The following is a 25,156-nucleotide window of genomic DNA, read 5'->3' on the forward strand; positions in this document are numbered from 1 at the left end:
ATATATATATAAAAAAAGGGTTAGGAGCTCCTGAAAAGATGTTTTTGTACTAGACACACTGAGTCTGTCCCCCAAACTCCAGGTCCCCAAAGGGAAAATCCCATATTCTAAAACTGAGCCCCCTTCCACAAAAATTGACAGATTTCTGCTTTCATAGATATCTTAAAGGCAAAAGACCAACCAACTGGCAGCTAGTGGGGATCCAGTTTTACATTTTTTGGATCATTAGGGACATGAGTTGGAAGTACCAGTTTTCCCTACCAGTCCCAACATTTGGACCAAAGGGCTTTTGTATCTTCTGGTTTAGGCCCTCCCCCAAAATTCTCAAAGGAACTCCATTAATAAGAGCTTTGGGCCAGCCCACGGGGGTTCCCAAAGCCCGGTGTGCCAGAAACCAGACAGCCCATATGGCAATAATTCTAATGGGGAAATCAGAATCAAGGAGACAAGGGCTGTGCCAAGTGGTGAGAGCCAGATCACCAGCTTCAGAGGCAGTAGCTGTCTACACCTGTCTGCCTGGGTCTCCAGAGAGATGAGGGCCACCTCAGAGAAGTGTGATGATGTCGGGTACCTTTGCTGCCATGAGGACTTTCCTGGAGCTTTCTGCACATATGTTAATGAAGGGGCACTCCTAGGAAACCTTGGGAGCTTCCTTTGCTCAGCCAAACTCCTTCCCACGCCCCATGGACACTATTCACACTCTGAGACCCTTCTCCCAGAAGTGACAGAATGAATAGCACCAGCTTGGCTGTTCCTCAGCAGAGACCAGGGCTTTTCCTGCCACTGAAAGAATCAAGTGAGCAATCAGAAACCCTCCCTCAGCTGACTATAATGACTCAATGTTTTGATCCAAAACCTGAACCTTCCCCTACCCCACTCCCAAAATAACAGACACCTGTGGGAGGATTGAGCCAGAGGCCCACTGGGTGAGTGATTTGCTGCCTCAGTGGTCTAGGGAAGTGGAGTTTTGCAAACTAAGCAAGAAGGGCAGCTGGCTGAAACTCAGGGATAGAGACCAGGAATGAACCAGTCATTTCATTGGCTGAGGAAATTCCCTCTACCAATACCTGGAGTGCTGAGAGTGACTGGCCCAGATTCCCATGGTGAGCCCATCTTCTGGCACCACTGTCAGATCTCTCTCCACCAGCCTGTGTTGTCCCTCAGAGAAATGAGAGAAAACAAATGTTTCCATGGGCTTCTAAGGACAGGGAGGGACAAAGGGAGGAGAGGGGATGTATATCTCCTGAGCCCCGTAGAACATCCAATAATAGTCAATAGCATTAACGGAGACACCTAAACCCAGTCTCTGTCCTCTCCCTGTCCCTCTCCGCCAGCTGCTGATGATCTTGCTCAAGGCTCTTTGTTTGGGTTCCCCAGCTTTTCTCATGTTAAAAAATTGAGGGAATTGCATTTGCTCCCCAAATTCCCTCCCAGTGTCAATTCTGAGGTTTCTGAGTTGTCCCATTTCACATGATACTCATGCTCTCCATCCTGTACAAGTTCAAAAAGGACAGAAATGACTCTCAGGGCTCAACTTGGACCTGTATTTGTGAATCTCCCTCTTTTTGGTCTTCAAAGATTGGTGCAGCTCTTTTCTCTCTCACTTACAGGGGCGTGCCACTGTCCAGGGTAAAAATGGCTTCCAACAAAGGAGCTTGGGGCAGGGGAGAAAAAGTATGAAGCAGAAGAGAAGAGAGTACTTAAAATCCAATGTTCTAGGGAACTTCAAGACCTAGATAAGATCTCTCTTCAGCTGTGTTAATACAGGAAGAATGTCTAAACCAGACGTTCTTAACCTGGGGTCTGTGGACCTCCAACCCATCTGTGAACTTGGATGGCATAAAAGAAATTTTAGCATTTCATTCAATGAATGTAGGCAAGGTGAAGAATGGTTGAATGAATTGGGGGTGTTTAGCTTGAAGGAAAGAAGTATTTGAAAGAGTATTAGGCAGATAGAGAATTAGGGTTTTTTAGATTTTGTTTTATTTTGTTTTGCTTGACTCCAAAGGTCAGGAGAAGCAGTAATGGGTGAGAATTGCAGGGAAGGATTTAATATAAGATCATAAATATAAAGCTGGAGGAGACCTTGGTCATTTAGCCTAAAAGTGTCATTTTACAGATGAGGAAACCCAGACTTAGAGAGGTTAAGACACTTGCTAAAGCTTACTCATAGGCAGAGTAAGTAGCAGATTTGGAATCTGAACTTAGGGCCTCTGACTTCAAAATAAATTATGTGATTAATTAATTTAAATTTAAATAACAACCATTATTACTTAATTTGAAAGTGGTGATGATGACTAGCATCTGTATAGTACTTGAAGCTTTTCAAAGTACTTTACAAATATTTTATCTTATTCTCACAACCACCTTGGGAGATAGGTACTATTATTATTTCCACCCAGAATTTGAGCAGCATGTACCTTCCTGTTCTTGTTTGTTTTGTTTGGTTTTTTCTGAGGCTGGGGTTAAGTGACTTGCCCAGGGTCACACAGCTAGGAAGTGTTAAGTGTCTGAAGTCAGATTTGAACTCTGGTCCTCCTGAATTCAGAGCTGGTGCTCTATCCACTGCACCACCTACCTGCCCCCTGTTTTTCTTATAGCATGTGCACAAGCTGATACAAGGAAAACTTCCTAATGAATAGAAGAACTCTTGACACCTCTTTCCTCCGCTTCCTTTTGTGTATTGTCTTCCTCCTTTAAGCTTCAGGAGGACAGGGACTTCCTTTTTATTACTTAGAACAGTTTTTGGTACCTAATCAGTACTTAATAAATGTTTAGTGTACCCTATTTTATTGTGATATAGGCTGCCTCAGGACCTGGTAGTAGAGGATGGATGGTCACTAAAGTTAATCAGTCAAGATTTATTAAGCACTTACTGAGTACCAGACACTGTCTTAGATACTAGATATACAAAGAGAAAAATTAACAGTCTCTATCCTTAAGTGGAAAACAATATGTACATATGGGTATATGCAATATAAATAGAAGGTAATTGGAGGAGAAAGACATTGAAAGACATGCCCTTCAGAAGAAATTAGGAAAGTCCTCATCTAAGAGATGGTATTTGAACTGAGCTTTGAAAAGAATTAAAGATGCTACAAGACAGAGGTGAGGAATGAGTGCATTCTAGGTATGGGGAGATCCGCCTGTGCAAACACATGGTAATGCAAAATAGAATATCTGGTATGTGGGAGGGGAAAGGAGGCAATCAGTTTGGCTGAACTGTGCAAGGTATGAGGGGAAGTAATAGTGATAAACCTAGAAAGGTAGTCTGGGGGCAGCTTATGAAGGAATGTGCATTTCATCCTAGGGTAATAGGAGTCATAGGAATTTATTGAGCAAGGGAATGACATGGTTAGATGTGCATTTTTAGAATGTTTGGAGAGACTGGAGAAAGGAGAATATTTAGTCAGGGAGACTGATTAACAAGCTATTATAATAGTCCCAGTGAAAACTGGTAAGAACTTGAACTAGGATGGTTGTGGTGTCAGTGGAGTGAAAGGAACATAGTAAAAATAAGATAAAGATAGAATCAGCAAGACTTGACCATTGATTGATATGTGGTGGGGTCAGGGACTGTGAGTAATCAAGAATATATACCTGTGCACCTAGAGAGGCAGTCAGAAGAAAAAGGAGGGATATATCTCTAGATCTGGGAATCATCAAGTTAGAGAAGATAATTGAACCCATGGGAGCAGATGGTGACCAAGAGGATGATTGTTGAGAGAAAGAGGGCCTGGGATAGAGCTTTGGAGGATACCCTACCCAAGTGGGCAATCCATGCAGGAGGACCCAGTGGAGAAGGTTGAGAAAGAGCTGTAGAAAGAGCTACTGAAAAAATAGGGGAAAAAAAAGGCAGAGTCCTGTTTGAGAATTGGGGGGAAGGCTGATGTAGCTAGGTCACAGAATACATGAAAAGGTGGGGAAGGAGGCTAAGCATGGTCGCACACACACCATCCCTGCTTCTGGGAGGTTGAGGCTGGTGCCTTCAGAAGTCCTGAGCAGCACGAGGGGCCAAGTTGATTGGATTTCAAAATTACAATCCATTTTAGGTTGAGCCCCTGGAGCAAGGAGCCCGTAGGCTGCCTAAAGTGGGGTCCTGATCAGAGACCAAGAAATTTAGTTTCCTCATCAATAAGCAATGAGATTGGAGTCATTAAATGGTCCAATCTCACAACAAGAAAAAAAAAAGATTGGAAAAGTAGGAAGGGGCTGGACTACAAACAGGCTTTTTAAAAGGTGGTGATTGGGAAGTGCTGGAGATTATTGCATGGAGGAAGAAGACCCAGTTATCAGACATGGGCTTTAGGAAGATCACTTTGACAGTTGAGTAGAGGATGTTCTGGAATGAGGAGAGACTTAGCAGGCTATTGGAATAGTCCAGATATGAATAGATGAGAGCCAATTAAGTACCACAGGCAATGTCAGAGGAGAGAAAGGAACATAAAATGAAAGATACTTTAGGTAGGTAGGTAGTAGGTAGTAGGTTCAATGAAGATTGGAGAATGGAGGATACCTGAGTATTACCATAGATGTGTTCTTATAGTATGTATGTCTGTGTCTCACTGGGAGAAGGTGTCTGCCTGTGTAATTGTGTTGACAGTGTCTCTCCCCACCATCATCTGGCCTCCCCTTGGATGTGGCTGTAGACTGCCTCCTTGAATCCTAGCATCTCAGGCACCCTCTAGAGCTGGAGACTGAACATGTTCTAATTGTTTTAGAAATCAAAAATAAAAAGGGAGGACAGTTCCTGTGCAGTCCAAATAGCACTTTCTTAGTCAACCCAAGCATCTAAACAATTTCTCTTTAGATTTTCCAATGGCCAGAATAATTGTGTTATCTGCCTTCCTCCCATAGATGTCCTTGGACCTACAAATCCTTCCAGGTTTTTGAGTCTCTACTTCTCTTCCCCTAGGTGGTGGCTAAGGTTATGGCCAGGGCCCAGGCTTCCCTCGAGTACATAGTACATACAGTCTTAGGCTGTATATAGAACGCAGCAGGGTGTTGGATCCAGAGAAATTAAACGGTTCCATCCATTCCTGCGAGTCCTACCACCAAATATATATCCAAGCGAAACCAGATTCTAATGAATTTTATGGGTCATCTTAAAAGGAAAACAAAGTTACCACAAGGCAGTCCGATGCAATGGATGAAACCCTGAATGTAGCATTGTGTCTAGACTTGGCTCTGTTGCTCATTGCTCATCTTTGACACTTCCCATGTCTTGGCTTCAGTTTTTCCATTTGTGAAATCATGGGGATTGGATTAAAGGATCACTTAGGCTCCTTCCAGCTCCGATATTCAGTGTTCTGTGTTGTAAGGTTCATCTGATAGCTTCCATTCTGTGTTCTAAAGTCCATTCTAATTCTGACGTTGTCTATTCTGAAGCTTTAACTGTCAGTTCAACTAAATGAACATTGATTAGATATCTATTATGTTTAAAATGCTGTGTCAGGAAATACAAAGATAAAATTGAAAACAGTCTCTAGCCTTAAGGAAGTTGCATTATACTATGCTGGGAAAGGAAAGGGCAGAACACAACATCTACCCAGATAAATAAATAGAATGTCATCTGAATAGAGAGAACCAACAACGCGGGGTGATTCAGAAAGGCTTCTTGTAGAAGGTGGCCCTTGAGCTAAAACTTGAAGGAAACTAAACATTCTAAGAGGCGGATGTGAGAGGAGGAATGCATTTTAGATGGGGGGCATATCCTGTGCATTTATAAGGGTGGAAGATGGACTGCTCAAGGATATGAGCAATGCTGGCTAAATTCCATACAGATTGTGAAATCTCAGCTTTGTTTTTTCTGTCATTAGAATGCTTGTGTTACTTTTCAAATCTTTCTTTCCCATGAGGATTTTACGGATTGCCGATAGTCATAAAAACTAAATAATGATCTTCAAAGAAGTCCCCAATGGAGACAAAATATGGTCTGTAATACAAGTGGAGATGAAAGAAGTTACAGAGATAGGAGGTTTTCTTTGTAGTCAATATCAGCCAATGATTGAAGCTTTAGATTATTATAATACTCTCTCATCTTTAAAACAGTCTATATTCTAAGGGCCCTTTCTGTCACTGCCATTCTTTGTCCTAAAGGGTGTTCCAGCTCTGCCATTCTATATCTTAATGATCATTTCAGCAAATGTTATGGGACAAGGAGGTTTTGGCTGACTCGAAGGTCCTCAGGACCTTCCACCACTATCTACCCCCTCACTCATAATTGATTTCACTCCAATGGTCAAAGCAGAAAAAACAACTTGCTAAGCAGAAGCTTTCATGGTCCCAATCAACAAATATTGACTGAGCACTCAGCCCTGGAGAAGTAGAACAAGGAAGGAGACACTGTCCCAGCCTTTGGGGGTTCACAGTCTAAACCCACACTCATGAAACAATTATAAAACAAAAGGAAACAGAATAATAATTAGCTACTAAAGAGTGTGACACACATAGTAAAGAATTTGAAGAACAATATGGTTCAAAATAGTCTGGGAAAGTTTTCTGGAAAATATGAGCCATCAAAAACCAGTGCCTGATGTATGTGTTAGTGATAATAGGAATAGACTTTACCCATCTCAGTCCTGAGACTTTCCCAAGAAACCTTAAGAATCCATTTTTGGGCCATAGAAGGAATAGAGGGCACTGCTGCTGCTGCTTCCTTTGATAAAGTCTCTCCATCCCAGTATGTCCAGGGGTCCACCCTGCCATCCCTCTGGCCTAGGTTTAGACCCTAATGCCTTATTTATCTGAAATGATAAGTTTCTTAAGTGTTAGTTTTTGAAAAGGACCTTAAACAGTTAAATATCACAATTAGAAGGGCCCATCTTGTCTTCCATCTTCAATTCACAGGTGCAGAAACAGGACCTAGGAAAAGGAAGTGACTTGGCTATGGTCACACAGGGAGTTATTAGAGGATCAGAGACTAGAAGGAAAAAGCCATTGGAAGGGAGTAGTAAGAGTGCTCTTCGCAGAGGCTGATGAACCTGGGTTCAAATCCTGAGCTTTCTGATCTTCAGGCTCTATTATATGAGGATACTAATGCCTACACTGTTGAGCCAACTGGGCTGTTGTGAGGTCTAAAGAAGTTTTTCAGGTGTTCCACAAACTTCATAAAAGCAGTTTCCCAGCCCAGGTCCTCCCCACAGTATCCAACTCTGGACAAGGCTCTTTAGGAAGGAAGCTACAAGACCCAGTTCTTTGCTGGATGATGTTGAGGAAGAGAAGTGAAAGCCCTTGTTACTAGGGACTGAGAAGGGGAGAAGGCCCTGAAAGGAGAGGGATCCTACCAAGAACAGAAAGGAGAGGAGAGGGAGAGAAGGAAGGAAGGAAGGAAGGAAGGAAGGAAGGAAGGAAGGAAGGAAGGAAGGAAGGAAGGAAGGAAGGAAGGAAGGAAGGAAGGAAGGAAGGAAGGAAGGAAGGAAGGAAGGAAGGAAGGAAGGAGAAGGAGGGAAGGAGGATAGGAAAGGAAGGGGGAGGTAAGGAGGGAAAGAAGAAAGAAGGAAGGAAAGAATGAAGAGAGGGAGAGAGGGGGAAGTTAGGAGGGAGGGAAGGAGCGAAAGAAGGGAAGAAGGAGGAAGGGCGGGAGAAAGAGGAATGAAAGAAGGAAGGAAGGAAGGAAAAGGACCGAACATCAAAGGCTGGGGAACTGCTCACAAGAGGAGGGAGGGTCACACCTAAAGCCTGTCTGGTTGCCAACGGAAACCAGACATGAGGTAATGGCGAGATGAACTTGAACTTGAGGTGGGGGAGGGGCCGGAGAGCAGGCTCAGGGAACAATAGTGCGGGAGGATCAATGGCTGAGCTGATTCTCTAGCTAGGTAAAGGCGGTTTGGAAGAAATCAAGATTCCTTTCAGTGGGAGTGGAAGGGTGGGGGGCTCGGTGTAGGAGCTGAGAAGAGGGCTCGGATTTCTGTTCCCCAGTTGACTCAGGGAGTCCACCCCCTATTATAACTAGAAACTGGGCTTTGAGGCTCCGGGCTCCGCATTCACACCCTTCCCTCCCCCGAGCCTTGCCCCCCTACCCTAGCAACAAAGTGAGGGGCGGGACACAGAAGCAGGCTTGCTCCTGCCGCCGACCTCATTGGTCGTCCCGGCTTCCCGGATGGCTGGCTTCCGTGACTGTGCGGACAGGGCCAGAGGTAGGGGAGGCGGGAGGTTCCTTTTAAAGGAATCGGGTCCACTTTGCAGCCCGGACTCCCACCACGTGCAGGGGTCCCTGCTCCCGAGCAGCTGCTACATCTCCCGCTGGGAACCCCGAGGGCGAAATGCTCTCCAGAGCGGGGCAGGAAGTTGGGAAGCGGGGGAACGCTGAGACCGGACAAACCGCAGGGATCCCGGGGCCGAACCGGCCGGGCAGCCTCCGCCTTCCTGCGGACTGCCAGGCTCAGCACAGGGAGGGGCGGGTCGCGATCCCGGAAGCCTAAGGAGCCCTGGGCCTTGCAGGGTGCCCTGCTCTGTGTAACTGGCGGTTGGCAGAATCCAGTGGATCCCCAGTCCGCTGAATTGTGCCCATAGGCGGACGCTGATGCTGCCATGTATTGCTCTACAATGTGGTACTAGCGTAGAGACAGACAGCGTTCTGTGCCGAGCTTGTCGTGCTAACAGCGGGCACGCTTAGGGTCCTGCGTGGTGCTAGAGCGTCATGCTTTGTGCAACACATGTTATTCATCGCGCTTAGTAAACTTCGAAACTCCCCGAAACATCAGCTCGGCTTGTTATTTGTGCTTAGCAAGCCCGTTACCGCGCCTCTGATCCGAGCTGGCTGGAGCACCCGAGCCCCAAGCTGCTCTGGAAGACTGCCTTGGAGCAGCTGCGTGGGGAAACGGGAGTTTTCTCACCTGAAGTCCCCCAGGCCCATGAAATCGCGTTCTCTTCCAGCCCCCGGAGGTGATACAATTCAGGGTTTGGGAAGTATGGTACGTGTATGCGTTGTGGGATACAAAGAGCCGAGAGGCTTAGAGCTTCAGTGCTGAAGCCGGGCAGCTGTCCAGTAAGGCAAGCCAGTTCCCCCTCCCTTGGTCTCAGTGTCCCCATCTGTAAAATGGACATGATGGTACTTGCCCTGCCTCCCTAGTAGCAGCGAGATGGCACAGCGAACAGAGTGCTGGCCCTAAAGTCAAGACCAATCCTGCCTTCCATACTTAAGGGGTTGTATAACTGGGCAACTCACTTAATTTACCTTTATCTGTACAGTGAGGAATAGCACCTACTTCCCAGGGTTGTTGGGAGGATCAAACGAGATGATATTGGTAAAGCACTTTATGATTCTTTTTTTTCCTGAGGCGCTTGGGGTTAAGTGACTTGCCCAGGGTCACACAGGTAAGACGTACTAAGTGTCTGAGGTCACATTTGAACTCAGGACCTCCTGACTTCAGCACTTTATGAATCTTAAAGGCAGCTAGGTGGCTCAGTGGATAGAACTCCATCTCTGGGATCAGAAGAGCCCGAGTTCAAATTCAGTCTTAGACCACTTGCTAGCTTTAGAAATCTTAAAGCATTCTATAAATGCTACTTGGTATCATTGCTACTTAGACTGACCTCCAAAGAGAACAAGGTGAAATCATGGGAAAAAGCACTCTAGAAAAGTGAAAAGTGTTAACACAAATAGGAGAAATTATTATAGGGCGTGGGCGTATGTACCAAGTGGGCATGTATTTGATGTTGGTTTTGCTCACATTTAAAGAGCTCAAAGACACTTTAGAAATCAAAGGCAGTGTGGGATAGTGGGAAAAGTCCTGGTCTGGTGCTGACAGTCTCCCCTTTGTGATCCTGGGCAAACACTTCACCTTGATGGACTTCAGCTTCCCCATGTATAAAATGAGAGGGTTGAACTAAGCAGTTTCTTAAGTTCCTCTTGTAGCTAGAACATCCTATGTTCTGAGGCCCCTCTCACTTATTGAATTTTCTGTTTTGTATTCTGTGTCCAAAGGACCATTGCTGCTGTGACACGGTTTCTAGAATTTATTCCGCTGGCCACCCAAAGAGTGCGTCCATAGGTTTGCCTGTCCTCCCACAATATAAGAATATCACTGATCTTATGATCTGGGATTAAATTGAGGTGGGATCACAGAACTCACAGAGTTCTTGTCAGGAAAAAGTGCATTTTCTATACCTTGAAGCACCATATAAATGTTAGAAGCTATTACTGTACCTTTTTTGAAGGCTATGATCTTTGACCAATGCATGTGACACTTTATTGGAGGAGAGCCTTAAAGGCCACATTTTGCTACGTTAAATCAATCCATTCTCTTTTGTCCATGCCCTCCCGTAAATCCTCCACAGGGCATCCACCTAGCATGCTGGGGGCCGTCTTTCCAATCTCCTCGACTTTCAGGGATACCAGTGGAGCGTGCAGGCAATCAGGTACATTTTGCCCCCTTGAGGAATCCACCTCCTTTTTCACTTTTTCATTTGTCTGGTGGCATTCCTTTTGCCATGGCCATGGGTAGCATGCTGCAACCTGCTCTTTGCTAATTCTGCTCTCTCCCTTGCCCTTCTGGTGACCTGTAGTCTTAGTTCCGTGGCTCCCAGTCATGCAACCTCACCAGAAGGATCTTAGAGTTATGAAGATGGGCCTTTGTTTCAGGGAGAAGCTGGGATCAATTTCCCAAGGTCATCTACTCCTCCATTCTAGTCTCATTGCTTCGGCCATCAGCTATAGGGGCTGATGGCACAGTCCTCACAACCCATATAACTAGATTTGGTTGTCTTGCTAGTTCAAGTTCAATTGGATTTTACTTTATGGGTAGTTAAGGCTCAACTCTTTTAAAATGACTTTAGGTCTCCTTTTGGAGGCTGTACATAGTTCCAGAGCTTGATGCCATCAGCAAACAGCAAGATCTGGAGGACCTCCCAATCTGTAGGGAACCCTTCTCCAATATGGACTCTGTGCTGGACATCTGCCATGACAAGAGACTTTGGCTAGCATATGTGTCTCTTGTTTTATCCCTTACTTCATATTAATAATCAGAGAGTCATTTAGTAAAATTATCTCTGCTGAGGTGGCTAGGTGGTCTAGTGGGTGGTCTTGGAGTCAGGAGGAAGAGTTCAAATCCCAGTTTCCTCATCTGCAAAACGAGAGTAATAACAGCACCTCCCTTAGGGAGTTAGTGTGAGAATAAGTGCCCATGTACAGCAGTTTGTGCATGAAGCATTATATAAATGAGTAGCTATTATTGTTACTTTTTTGAAGGCAATGATTTTTGACCATTGTATGAGAGATACTTTGTTGGAGGAGAACCTTAAAGGCTACATTTTAATACATCAAATCAAATGTTATTTTATAGTCGATAAGCTGTAGCATCTTATAATTTGTTACACCTTTCAGTCAGATGTGTGACTGATGTGGCAGGAGATTTGCTATTATTATTTGCAAAACCTTGCCTGTTCCCTTCTTACACTCAAATCAGAGATTCCCTCAATATGTATGTAGACTGTTCTCCTGATTTGATATAAATAGCAAAGTGCTGATTGGCCTTGGCTATTCATGTTCTCTTGGCCATCTTTTTTTGGTAACTATCAAATCTGAGATATTTTTCTCCCTTCCAATTCTTTAGCATTATCTCTCTGTCCTCTCAAAAAGAGAATTTCTCAGAGCTATCCAAATTATATCCTCTCCACTATTGATGTCCTTTGTATAAATTTGGGCTTACCTGTCTGTTCATTCTGATTTTGTTTGCTGTAGTGCCACTGATACATCCTCATGTATCACCCCAGGGACGAGGAGATCCAATCCAAATGTTTTCACACTGATGTGAAAAAATGGTGGGGAAAACTTGTTATAAGACTCTCTACTACACTCTTTTGAATTTCCTTTTCTTTGTTCTTCCTTCAAGTTCATCCTTAAATTCCTCAGAATTATTAATTGGATCTCTTACTGAGCTTTCTTTATGCTTTTTTTCCCCTTTCCATTTCCTACTGTTTGATGAGATAATGTTGCTCATAATCTCCTAACATCCTTCTCTAAGATCTTGCAGATGAATTTATACTTGAAATCAGTGTTTATTGGCAATGTTGTAGACCACTAGGTGGCACTCCTTGCCAAGTGCAGAGATAGGCGACCAAAGGATAGGGAATAAGCATGTGCCATGTGCTTTCTCATTTGGTCCTTGCAACAACCCTAGGGCAGAGGTGCTGTTATTATCCCCATTCTACAGTTGAGGAAACTGAGGCAGACAAAGTAAAGTGACTTGTCCAGGAACACATAGCTAGTAAGATTTGAACTCAGAAGATGAGCCTTCCAGACTCCAGGCCCAGCACTCCATCCATCCCCTGTGCCACCTAGTGGCAATTCTCATTATACAGTTATCCAGTGTTACAATTCACAATTTAATTGGAGGCAATGGAATTTGTCCTAGAATTTCTGCACTTCCTCACTCTCTGAAACAAATGTGGGCACTGAGGCAGCTCTTCTTCATTGTGGCAATTGCTGATCATGAGCCCCACAATAAAAGATGACCAAATGTGCCCTTATGTATGTTTCTTGTTGACTTCATACAAGTGATAAAATCAACTCTGCCAGTAGTTTATTTGCTTCTCCAAAGAAAACTCATGGGTTTATTCCGTCTTCCCTTTGTCTTATGATCTCATTTTTAGTGAGAATGTCGAGATGGATATGGCACATTCCCTCCAGTTATATGTTCTCTCATTGTGGATCACTGGATGAGGATCTCATGTTTAGATTAAATCAATAATTGTTAATATTTATAGATAATTAACAAGCATTTATTAAATACTTACTTACTTATGGCACTGTGCCAAGAATTGGGGATATAGAAAAAGGCAAAAACACAAAAACCAGTCCCTGGCCTCAGGAAAACTAATAGAGGAAACAACATATCAGCAGTTAGGCTTGTGTTGTTGAGCTGTTTAAGTTGTGTCTGACTCTTTGTGCCTCCATTTGAAGGTTTGTATATACAAACCTTGTATATACAAGTCACATGCAGAATTTGGGGCAGTAGGGTAGTAGCCCAGTGGATAGAACTCTGGACCAGGAAGGCTTGATTTCCTGAGTTCAAACCCAGCCTCAGAACTTTCTAGCAGGGTAATCCTGGGCCAGTTATTTAGCTCTATTTTCTCATCTGTAAAATGAGCAGGAGACTGCAAAAACAAACCAAACAACTAACCTAAATGGGGTTACTGAAGAATTGGATTCCACTGAAACAATTAAACAACAAAGACAACAGAATAGAAAGTCACCTTAGAAGTAGAGGACTAGGGGTGAAAGGGGAGGGAGGAAATTAGAAAAAGCCTCTTGCATACAGCAGCCTTTGAGCTGAATCTTGGATGAAGCTAGAGATATCAAGAAGTAAAGGAGAAGGGCAGTCCTGGGATGGGAGAAAGCTATTGCAAAAGCATGGAGATAGGAGATGGTTTGTTTTGTGAGAGGAACAGCAGGGGTGGGGCAGGTGTCAGCAGGTCTTAGAATGCATGGAGGACAGTAAAATAAAGAAATCTGGGAAAGAAGGAAAGGACCAGCTTGCCAAGATCTTTAGATGCCAGAGGACTTTGTTAGGTCCTGGGAGTCATGGGAAGACGTTGGAGTTTATCGATTGGACAAGGTGACATGGGCAAAACTGCACTTTAGGAAAACCACTTTAGCAGTGGGCAGGGACAGGAAGACCGATTACAAGACTGTTACAGCAGTCCAGCTGAGAAGGGCTGAGGGCCCTCACACAAGTGAGTGGAGGGAAGGGCACAGACATGAGAAGAGATAAAGCAGAAATAAGATTCTGGTGATGGATTCAGTTTCTGGGCTGAGTACGTGGGAGGAGTTGAGAATTCTTAGCTTTCTCTTCCACACTCTGATGCCCTTGATATAGAAGTAGGGGGCTGTTCAGGAATGGGAACCCTTCTGACTTTTTCTTGGTTTCTGCCAGTTGCTAGAAGCAAAGCATTCTTGTGTTGGCCAGCCACAGGCTTTCCTTACTTAGTGAAGCTGTCCTACAGAAATCATAGTCTTCCCAAGTCAGAACTGCACACCCTCTCATGTATTGGGGTGGGGGCCTCTCAAGGTTGAGTACAGGTGTGTATTCCAAACTCCAGGCCCAGAAGAACATAGCAAACTATGCCCTAGACCTGACAATTATTGGTGGGATTGGAGAACCAAGAAAAGGGGCCGGACTGACTTATGAGATCCTCAGAAGCAAGGTTGTGAGTGCATTCTTGTAGCTCCCCCTCCCTACCCTTCCCAGCTGTCCAACTTTCTTGCCACTCTCCAGCTGCCTTGCCTTCCCTCCCACCCCCAAGACTGACTAGCTTTTTGTTAGATCTTCTACAGAGCCCTAGGATGTCCAAGGGAAATGGACCTTTCCAACATAGAACGTAGAATGTCTTAACTGGAAGTGACTTTGGAAAAATCAAACGTTAGAACTGAAAGGAGTCTCTGAAGTCATCAAATCTAACTCCTTATTTGGTGGATAGTAAACTTGGACTCAAAAAGAAATGGCTTACTCAAGTCATACAATGAACTAGTGACAAAATTGGGGCTAAAAGTGGAAAGTGAGTGGGGCTGTGAGAAGACGGGGGAGGAAGATGGAAAAGATGAAGCTGAGTATTAAGGAAGGTCATCATTGGCCCTCCAGATAACCATACTTCATCACTCTCTCTCTTTTTTCTTTCTCTTCCAGTCCTGGTATCTGGGATAAACAAGGTTCTCCCCACACGTCCCTTCTCCTGTGTCTCGGGGCTATCCCGGGGGGAGAAAGGCAGCCCCCCGGCCCACGTTTTCGGTGGAGAGCTAGTGCGAGTGAGGACGTCCTCCCAGCCATCCCCGCCAACATCCAACCCGACAAAAAAAACAAACAAACAAAAACACAACAAAAAGAGACAAACAAAAAACAAAGACGAAAACCAGAGGTAAGACAGAAAAGTCAGAGACTCTCTCCGAAGAGCGAGTGAGGTTCCGCGCCTGGCAGTCAGGAACACGGTCGCCCCGTCCCCCAGCGACAGACACCCCGGCCGAGGGGCCCCGGGGGGCAGCCTATGCAACACGGTGTCTTTCTAATTTATTCATCTCCTCTCCGCCTGCCACGACTGAAGAAAGGACCGGATGCCCAGCCTGTCCCCCGACCCCTGACCCCTGCTTCCATGCCTTCTCCCAGGACACGCGGCTGCTTGCCCCTGTTGGCACCGGGCAGGCTGAGGGCAGTTCCCATTGGCACCAGCGGCCATCCCTCTGCCCAGGGATGAGCAGATTTAAAAAAACCAAACAGACAGCGTGCTTTGGGTTAGCTCCCAGACCCACTGTCCAGACTCCTTAACCAGAGAGAGGTGAGCGTGTCCCTAAGGCCCACCACAGACGGGCCCCTAGCAGTAAAGGAACCAGACCATGTGCATCCTCTCCTCCCCGTCTGCCCTGACCTGGACTCCCGTTCTGGGGCCGGATGGCAGCATTCCAAAAAGACCAGTGCCCGTGATGCTATTTGCCGAGGAGCTCAGACAGCAGCCTCCTGGGGGCCAGGGTACCCGTCCCAAGTGGCAGATACGCCACGGGCCTACTGCTCTAGGGGTGCTGTGGACAGGGTGAGGAGCGGAGATGGGCCCCACGGGGCCTCTGAGGGTGGCGATGGTGGCAGGGGAGACAGTGGCTCTCGGGTTTGGGGCACCGCGGTCAGGGTGGAGGCCACCGAGAGGGTCAGAAGGTTGGTTAGCGTGGCACAGCAGGGGCAGGGCTTGGTGGCACAGGGCCCCTTGGTGAGAGGATTCAGCACGATCTGAGCTAAAAAAAAGCCGGAGCCCCAACCAAATTCGTTTGCCCCAAAGGACTCATTGAAAACATCCCATTTTCTGCACCATTTATGGAGACATCTAATCTGGCCTGAACTTGGTCCTGGAGCCCCTCTCGCTTCTGTATTTCTATCTGACTGGGACTTGTTCCTTCTTCATGCCTACCCCATTTGGGAGAAAAGGTCTATGCAATCAGTCCCACTCCTCCCGTAGTGCGGGGCCTGGAGCCTGGGACCTGGGAACCGAAAGGACGGAGGAAGGAGGTGGCCCACCAAAACCTGTGCCCCAAAGCCTGGGGCCCTGGGGATGATGTACACGCTGCAAAAGATGCACTTTTGGAGGACAGAAAGGGAAGGGGAAGCCACCGAAAGACCTGCCCCTCACTTGCCTGCTGTTCCCAAGGCTTTAGTCTGACTCTTAAGGATCTTGACAGGCCTCCCGGATTGGAGAGGTGTGGGTGGGGATAGGAAAGACAGTCCCCCCTGACAAAAATGCTCTCCCGCTCCCCTTCCTCACCCCGGCTAGCTGGGCTGTGGAGTGTACGCGATTTAAGTGCCTGAATCCTGGATCGCTGCCCTCAGCTACTGCCCTCCCCCCCACCACAGGGCCGAGTGATCATGGATGGCCAGAGCCAAGACCTGGGTGGCCCTTTGCCCTCCATGCCCGCTCAAGGCACCTCCACCTCCCTTTGCCAACTCCGCAGACCCTCCCCCTTCCTGGGCCCCGCTGGCTCCCTGCGCATCATCATTGAGATACCTCACCAAGGGCCACCCGGAGACACTGGGGTCCCTGATTTCTACCCATTGGTGTCTGGACCTCAGGCCCCTCCCTAGGGAGGGAGGAAGGGGACACCTCCTTCCCCAGCGGCCCTTTCTCCCCATTCAACAAGGTATCTCTTTGGGTCTCAGACACCCTCATCTCCTTACCTCCCCCAAGCCAGAGAGATGGGAGAGTGAAAGACAGAGTGGGCATTTGCCCCTGCCAGCCAACCGCCCGTCTGGGACAGTGGAGATCGGGGCCCAAGGGGGTCAGGGAAGCTGCCCCCTCCCCCGGTTCTCTACTGTCCCCTCTGCCAGTGCCTTAAAACCAAGAGTGACGCCCTTCCCATATCCATGTCCCCCCCATGCCTATGCCTGCTCCCCTCCCCAGCTCAGCCCAGGCCGGGCCAAGGGGAACTGCCCCATTGCACTTTTGTCTTCCCTGTTGGCTTCTGGGAGTGTGTGAGATAGGTTGGAAAGGGAGAGGTACTTGGTCCAGTCCCCTGCTCCGTGACTGATCCCCGCGAGGGGGGGGGGTGAACCTCGGTAGGGGAGGCAGGGGGGGAAAGATCTGGCGGAGAGGGAGAGACTGCCACACCACAGCTGGCAAGGAGGCAGTGCCCTGGCCCCACCTCGGCCCTCCCTGCTGCCGTTGTGCACCCCTGCCATTCGCTCCCCCAAACACGTACGCCCCAGCAGAGTGAGAAGTAGCTCGGGCCTGGGGTGGGCAATCTGTTAAGCATTTCCGTTGAGCCGCTCTGATAACACTAAGCTCAGGGAGCCAGCCCTAGGCCTCCCTCCTGTTCTCACCTCTGACCCTACCTCCCCCCGTCACCAGGGGAGGGAGGAGATGCCTGGGACTACCACTTCTGGGGTGCCCTTGGGCCCTGTGAGACCCACGTCTGACCTTTCTAGACCTCCTTCCCACTGGTCTCGGAGGGCCCCTTTCCCTGGAGGGGGTCTGAGCCATCTATGGGGCACTGAGCCGAAGGGGCTCCTCCCCACCGTGGGAATCTCGCTCTTGGCCCCAGGTCCCACCTTCCTTCTTTCTCTCTTCTCACCCACCCACTGCCACCTCCTCCAGAGACCATCCTTTCCTCTCAAACTGGCACAAAGGCGTGGCAAACCCAGTGGATCCAAAAGAGAAAGACCAGAGTCTCCTAAGCTCCCTCCTCAGTTCCTCTTCCTACCCTGTGCCATCCTTCTCATCCTCTGGAGCTTCCCTGATGGCAGCCTTGTCGCCCAGTGGCAGAGGGTGCGATCCTCGTGCACTTAACCCTGTTGTCCTCCCCACCCCCAAGAGGTCCCCAAGCCACTGGGCGGGGTTGGCCTTCGGGACCCGAAGTGAGCCTCTCTTGGGGGCGGATGGGTGAAGAGCGTGTGAGTGCGAGAGTGCGTGTCTGTGTGTGTGCGTGTCTGTGTGGGGGTGGGTGGGCATTGGAACCTTCGGTACAGGCAGCCCTAGCTCCCTAGGGTCTTAGGGGTGGGGGTGGGGAAGGACCGCATTCCAGGCGGGACCTTGCGGAACCAAGCTGGGCTAGCAAGTTGGCGTTCAAGGGGAGAACTCAAAGCTAATAAAACTGCATGGTGCTTAACCAGGAACTCGTGTGACCTAGCTCAAGCTGTCAGCTCGGAGCTGATAAATGCATGGCAGACTATAACTGGCTCTACCTTTCCCCCTCTCCACCTTCCCCTGCCCCGTCCTCTTTAAAAAAAAAAAAAAATTATATAAAAAAGTGAAAAAAAATTCCATGTTTCCTAATTTGCACGAAATTTTCTATCACATGATGTGCCTTGCCTTCCAAGAATAAGTATTAACTTTCAACGGTATCACCGCACAGAGATAGCTGCATGCTCTGCTCGTGTAGTTAAAATAAAATCAAATAAAAAATAAAAATGGAAAAGGGGGATGTACTTCTATTTGTAAAAAAAACAAAACAAAACAAAACAAAACAAAAAAATCACCAACAAAAAAACTCAAGCCCATCCAGCGTCCAGCCCTCCTCAGCTCCTTCTTTGGGCCTCACCTCCGTCCATCTCTGTTCATATTTCTTGGGCCTAAAGAGGGGTTCCTCATGTAATGGCCATCCCAAAGCCTTCCTAGCTCTTGCCCCTTTCTCAGCTATCTGCCCAAAGCTAAGCTTGAAGGGTCCAGGAGGCTGTTTGTTTTTAATTTGGAAATGTTAACATCCAGACCCTAAAGGGATTGTCCCTGGAAGAGGAGGGCTGCATTCCTACCGTCCTGGATGACCACCTCCCAGGGTGTTACTCTGAGGTGACCGACTCCTAGAGTTAAGACCCTAAAAGAGACACCTCCCCCCCCCAGAGCAGCACTCTGACTGGGAACCTGTCCTCTAGGATGTCACCCTAACTGGAATAACTGCCTCCCAGGGTGGCGACCTGAAAATTTGTCCCTTAGCATCTCATCCCAGCTGGACGACTATCATCTTAGATATCACCCTAACTGGGTGGGAGGGGGGAGTCTCCTAAGGGAGCACTAACTGGGATGATTACCTCCCTAGATTCAGTCACCCTGATGGAAACTTCTGTCCTCCAGCATGTCACCCTAGCATGTATGACTGCCTCCTAGCGTGGCACTCCATCAGGGACCATTCTGTCCCAGGGGGTCACCCTAGCGCAGATGACAGATCCCCCCTCCACCTCTAAAATTCTCTAGTTCTGACTGTCTCCTCAGCAGCCCCAGTGAGGGCTCAGGCTTCCACAATCATTTACCCTAAGAGAGATGGTCATTCTTGTGTCTCTTCCACCTGACACCTCCCCCACCCACCCATATAAGTTTTGCCAAAGCCCTTTCTTTCCCTCCCCCTCACTCCCCACTTGGTGGGCCATATGGGGACAGATTTTGCTCCTGCCCTGACAGCTTCTCCCTTGCTCCATGTCTTCCAGTTGTGAATACGAATGCATCTAGTATGGCAAAAGTATATATTTATCTATCTATCTCTCTATATGCAATACCTGTTTAGTCTCTGCTCCTCAGCTGGCTAACCACTCTCAGTGACTTCATGGGGAGAGACAGGAGGAGGGCTTTAGAGAAGCTGCTTTGATCTGGGAGTGGGTTGGGATGGAAGCTGATGGTCCCGTTTCATTTTCCTGGGCAGTTTTGTGTTTGTTTTATTTTTCCTAATTGACCAAAGCAAAGCATGTGCTGTGTTTCTCCTCCCTAGATACTTTCCCTCCCCCTCCCCCTGGTTCTAGGGGCCAGGGTTTAGGGTGAAGGGTTGAATTCAGTGACCCAAGCTGTGAAATTAAGGGAAAGAACCGCCTTCCAGCCTCTGGCCCTCTCTTCTCTAGGGTCCTTCCATCATCTATTTCATCACTGGGTCAGGGACGGTCATCATCCCACCCACATATTCCTGTCTTTTTGCTTCTTGGGGAGTAAGGTGATGGCAGAACCTAGGAATGAGAACAAGGGATCACCATGTACCTGTAGCTCACCCGGCAGATCTTGGGGAGTTCAGAAAAGTTTGAGGCTCTGTCTTGGTCATTATGGCTCCATCGTTCCTTCCTCATCATCACTACCACAATACCCCTCTTTCCAAGCTATCATCTTCCTGGGCTTCCCTTGACACCTACTTTTGGCTTTTGAGCAAGGCTAGGGCATGGGCTCCCATTTCTGCCCAATAAGACCTGCCAGTTCATCCTAGATTTTAGTTATTCCTCTTCCATACCATCCATCTTCTTTCAAAAGTGCCACTAAAAACCAGAGCAGGAGTGGGGGGGAATGTGTGAAGAGTATGACAACTCCATTCTATCTTGTTTCCTGAATCTAAAAGCTGTGGGAGTTTGTGTCTGAGAGTTGGGTTGTATGTGACTGATTTAAACAAGAAAGCCCCTTTGTGTTAGCTAAAGCAGAGAAAGTAGCCTAGAGGGTTCCTGGAGAGACACTAGTGGTCAAGTCAGAAAGTCCTCAGGTCATTTTGTCCATCTCCCTACCTCCATCCTGGCCTGGATCTCATTCCCTAACTCAAGAACAGTATATAGGTTTCCTCCAAGTCAGAAGCTCCCTCAGCCATACACTTCCTGTCCTGTTCACTTGTTCCACAAATAGTTGCTCAGAGCTAGGGGCTATTCAAGACTCAGATGGGTGGTCTTTCCAGTTCTCTTAAACACAAGTCAGGATTCCTGCCAGGAGACCTTTGGGTATTCAAAAACCTATCCCCTTCTCCTCTCTCCCTTTTTGTCCCATTCTCTTCTCAGTTGTAGAGAACTTTGTCCTGCCAATATCAATCTTTTGATTAGAATTCTGTAGAAAGGGAAAGAGATTGGAAATCATCATCTGTGTGGAAAACTCATGCAAAACATTGGCCTTGAGACATAATGGACATAAAACATAGAGGGCCCAGGCTGGAGTAGCACTGAAGTTGCTGGGAGTGAAAGCAATCTAGCCCCCTTCTAGGAACTGCCTTGACCATTCTTTCCCCCCTCCCAAAGTGTAAGAACCCTGGTAGTAAATGCTCAGTCAGTGTATTTCACTCCTCAAGCTGCGTACATCTTGAGTTAGGAGTGGGAAAAAGAAATGTTTTTGTGTCGGTAGAGAATTTGGAAGACCAACAGACTCTTCCCAAACAAAGGAGATTTTGGTCAAAGGACCACATCTTCCTAATTCTAGCCTTCTCACTACCTCCTACCATCCAGAGGCTTAAAGGGACCTGGGAGTTTGTTTACCATTGGCCATGTCCCCACTCCTACATGTCCCATAGACAGAGTAATTCCGGCTCCCATCCACTCCCCCTCCACTTAAGATATCTCATTGGTCACCAATTATCCATTTGCCTTCAGGGCATCTATCACTCTGCCTAATAGTGGCTATACCCTTCCTTCACTCGCCAAGATATGAAACTCTGGCTGCCACTTCTGCCTGGTATATGGCTTTGGCTGACTAAATGGCTCATCTCTTCCTGGTTCAGAATTTAAGGGCTCTCATTGCACTAACCTATTCGCCATCAGGTAGTTTTTTTTTTCATCTGTTATATTGGTTCCCAGAAGCTCATCACACACACACACACACTCAGTGACAATATTTATGAGATTTTCAAAGGGACCCCCACAGATACCACCCCAAAGGTCCAATCTGGATAAAATTCAGGAAACCAGGCCCTGAAGGGGTTGGCCCTGCACTAGCCGAAATTTAGGGTCTCCTTCTGGATGAGGAAAGTGTGACAATCAAGTCTTCAGCCTAACTCCATCTCTTGAGATAGCTCACATTCCCCCAATTGTACCCCCCTCACTGCCTATATCTATATCTATATGTAGATATAGATATATCCTCATTTCCTTAGCAGTTTAGTCTGGGTCCCCTTCCATCTCCCCAACCTCTCCCCCCCAGGAAGGAAATAAACTTCAGGGGAAAGATAAAAGAAGAGAAGCGCAAGCTCTATTTGATTAAATGAGGCTAGGAAAGGGGCACAGGAATCTGGAGGCAGAGGTCAGAGGGACTCTCCGGCTAGCCTTTCTTCTTCCTTAGCTATAAAGAGTACAGAAAGAAAGGGACATCCCTCCCTCCTCAATATGGTTTTCTTAGAGGGGCATCAGAGGATGAGGGGGCCGCACTTTCCAGGGGATAATAGTATTATTAATCTTCATTCACTTCCTTGAACTTCACATCATTCAGACACAGAAGTAAAAACTGGGTACAAAAGGAAGGGGGAAATCCAAGCATCCAAACAATGGGCATCACCAAAAGTAAAATATAATCTCTTCCTTAAGGTTCTGAGTCGGAGTTCTGAGATGACCCTTTTCCTAAGCACCCAGTTTCGAGCACCAGAGTTCAGGCCCCAGATTTCCCCCCTCTCAGAGACCCTCAAAATCCAGATGGCTTTGGTCTTCAAACTTGACTTTTCTTGGGCCATCATTCACGCACTATAGTGGCTCTCTTAGTGACCACAATATCAAATCTGGTAAAATAGAGCTGTAGTTTGGGTGGGGGGGAGTACAGTGAGAGAGATTAGCTCTACAGACACCTGTTACCTAGATCAAGAAATTCCAGAGTCCTCTAATAGACTTCATTGGGAAACATCTCAATTGGGCTAAATTGAAGCTGCCTTCTTCCCCATCTGAGCATCCCCATATCAGACCTCATCGATGGTACTTTAAACTTTATTATCCATCCACTCACAATTTTTTGTGATATGGACTATTAATTGCTGCTCTTTGAGGGGTCAGTTTTTCTAACTGACACATCATCCAAGAACTTGGATTTTGCTCTTAATTTTTGAGGGAATGAACATCTTCCCCCACCTACATCTCTTCCTAACTATATCCTCTCACACCTTGCCCTGCTACTTTCTTCTCCTGTCCATTGGGCATCTGGGAAGCAGTAGATCAACTGCTAGAACTCTGATCAGCTTCAGTCCTGGTTGTGATGTCCCCCCAAAAAATGTGCCTCCCATCCCTCAAGTCTTCTCTCTACCTTCCATTATGGCTGGATTAAGATCCCTCTGGTGCTTCATCATTATCCATGATTAAAGTTAGCCACACAATAAGAAGGCCTCTGTTTCTTTTTAAGAGAGGGATTGGGACAAGGTTTTGGAACAAGGAAGAAGGAGGGAAAACCAACCAAAAGTCAAAGCAGCAGGACTGTTGACATCCAAACCAAAAATCATTTGTTCCCAAGCAGTGCCTCGCAAGTTCCTGCTGGCCTGGCTTTGAGGGGTGTTTCTCATCTGGCCATTTCAGTCCTTGCTTAGGAAGCTGTAGGGAAGGAGGGTGATCTACGTCCTTAAGAGGGTATATCACAACCCTGAAAGAATAAGACTGTGTTGCGATTCAGGTGAGGGTTCTAGGGTGATCTAAAGTTATTGCTCCCCAGTCTGGAAGTCTTTAAGGCTGTAGATTCCATATTTTCCAGTACCTAGGAATGTAAGGGTGGTAAAAACAGAAGAATCCTAGCCCTTGCTGGGAGCTAGAATGGGAGTCCATATCTATTCTTCCTTGTGGAACTCGCATTCCAAGTCTGGAGGGGGATGGGGAAACTCTGGAGCAAAAATGAGATGGTCTTGGGGATTACGGGAAGCATTGAGTCCATCAAAGATTTCCTCCCTCACCCAAAGCAATGCTCAGAGTCACAGGCCACCAGAGACCATCTACTCCATCCTCCACATAAGATTCTGCTTTACCAGTGAGTCCATGAGTTTATTGGATTGAAGCAGGAATGTGAGGAAATAAGCTGGGGTGGCTTTCCATCAGCACCCTGGACAGGGGAGTAGGTAACCCATCCCAGCCACACCCTTCTATGTGATCCCTAAAGAAAACCCAGTCTGTAACTCCCTTGGTCCCCTGCCCAGGCATTCCCCCTTCCAAGGATCACCAGATCTTTGGGTTCACATCAAATACTTGGACCCCAATGACCCCTCCCAACTCCTACCACCATCCAACAACAAAAACAACAACAAAACAAACCAAAGGACACCCTTGGTCCCAACCCCACACTCACCCTTTCCCAGCTCCTGATTCCCAGGCTCTCAGACTCTTATTCAATGCTTTGGACAGGAGTTGGCAAGAGGCAGGAGGGACAGTCCCCCAACCCCAGACTTTTCTGTTACAGTTTCCGTAGATCAAATGTTGATCGCTCAAGGACAAAATACAGGTGAAAGAGGGGTGGGGAGAGAGGGAGGAGAGGAGATGCTACGTAGAGTGAGATCAAGTACCAGAGATTTCTCTCTGGGAACATGATATAATGGAGAGAGAAAAAGAATTTGCTTTACTGGTGTCCTCTTCAGTTGTTGTTTTTTGTGTGCGTATTTTGTTTTGTTTGCTTTGTTTTCTCCAAGATTTCTTTTTCCATTTTATATTTTATCAATATTATGGGACTAGTTAATCTGTTTCTTGCTTCTTGCTTACTGCACCTATCCCACAATGCCCTCGCACACACACACACACACACACACACACACACACACACACATCCCATGCATCATCGATTGGAAACCACCAAAGGCCCAGGACTAAGCTTTCTTATCCTTGGCCGACCCATCAACAAATACATACACAGACTGCCCAGTTCCAAGGGCACAATATTGGGACTGGGATGGGGGATGGGATCGAACTCTGCCCTTCCTCCTTCCCCTTCCCTCCTACCTGTCCCCTCGCCTCCTGCCTCAGTTTCCCTCTCTCCCCTCCCCTTCTTCTGCGCCTCACACCCTATTTGATTATAACATTGTATGATGCAGCCCTTACGGTCTAGCCGATGCGCCTACCTAAATACCATTTATTGAAAGTGACGATGGTTTGTTCCCTATGCAAAAAAAAAAGAAAAAATATTCCAAAAAAAAGAAAAAAATGTATAAAACATTAAACAAGCTATGCTCCAACTCTACATGTGTCTTTCAGACTCTCCTTTCTGCGACTGGGATCGAGGGAACCAAAATTGGGAAAGGGGTTAAGGGAGGAACCAAAGGGATGGGCTATTTGAGTAAGTGACTTTTGTCCTGGATTTCTCTTAGGCTTCCTGAAGAAGAGGGTACCTAAAGTGTGTGTGTGTGTGTGTGTGTGTGTGTGTGTGTGTGTGTGTGTGTGTGTGTGGTGTGTAAGGGAGGGAAGGAGAGACAGACAGAGAAAGAGGAAGAGGAGGAAGATAAGAATTGCCAGACCCTGGAGTTCAACCATTGAATTCTACTTGTACCCCGAACAAGAATACCATCTCCAGTAATATC

General features: G+C 47.0%; 1 protein-coding gene across 9 annotated transcripts in view; it reads left to right on the top strand.

Moving 5' to 3' along the window:
* The window catches only part of NFIC (nuclear factor I C), a 132,885-nt gene extending 118,043 nt beyond the window's left edge, over positions 1 to 14,842 (top strand). For 6 of the 9 annotated variants that reach the window (XM_074307294.1, XM_074307324.1, XM_074307345.1 and 3 more), the window contains one exon: positions 14,628 to 14,842. In XM_074307294.1, coding sequence (XP_074163395.1) covers positions 14,628 to 14,645 — 18 coding nt within the window. In that variant the 3' untranslated portion in view covers positions 14,646 to 14,842. Of the gene's footprint in view, positions 1 to 10,281; positions 10,363 to 14,627 lie in introns of those variants that run through there. The other 3 variants (XM_074307275.1, XM_074307266.1, XM_074307315.1) reach the window with 2 other exon arrangements.
* Positions 14,843 to 25,156: the final 10,314 nt, after the last annotated feature.

This window comes from Sminthopsis crassicaudata, chromosome 1 (genome assembly GCF_048593235.1).
Source record: "Sminthopsis crassicaudata isolate SCR6 chromosome 1, ASM4859323v1, whole genome shotgun sequence".
Lineage (NCBI taxonomy): Eukaryota > Metazoa > Chordata > Mammalia > Dasyuromorphia > Dasyuridae > Sminthopsis > Sminthopsis crassicaudata.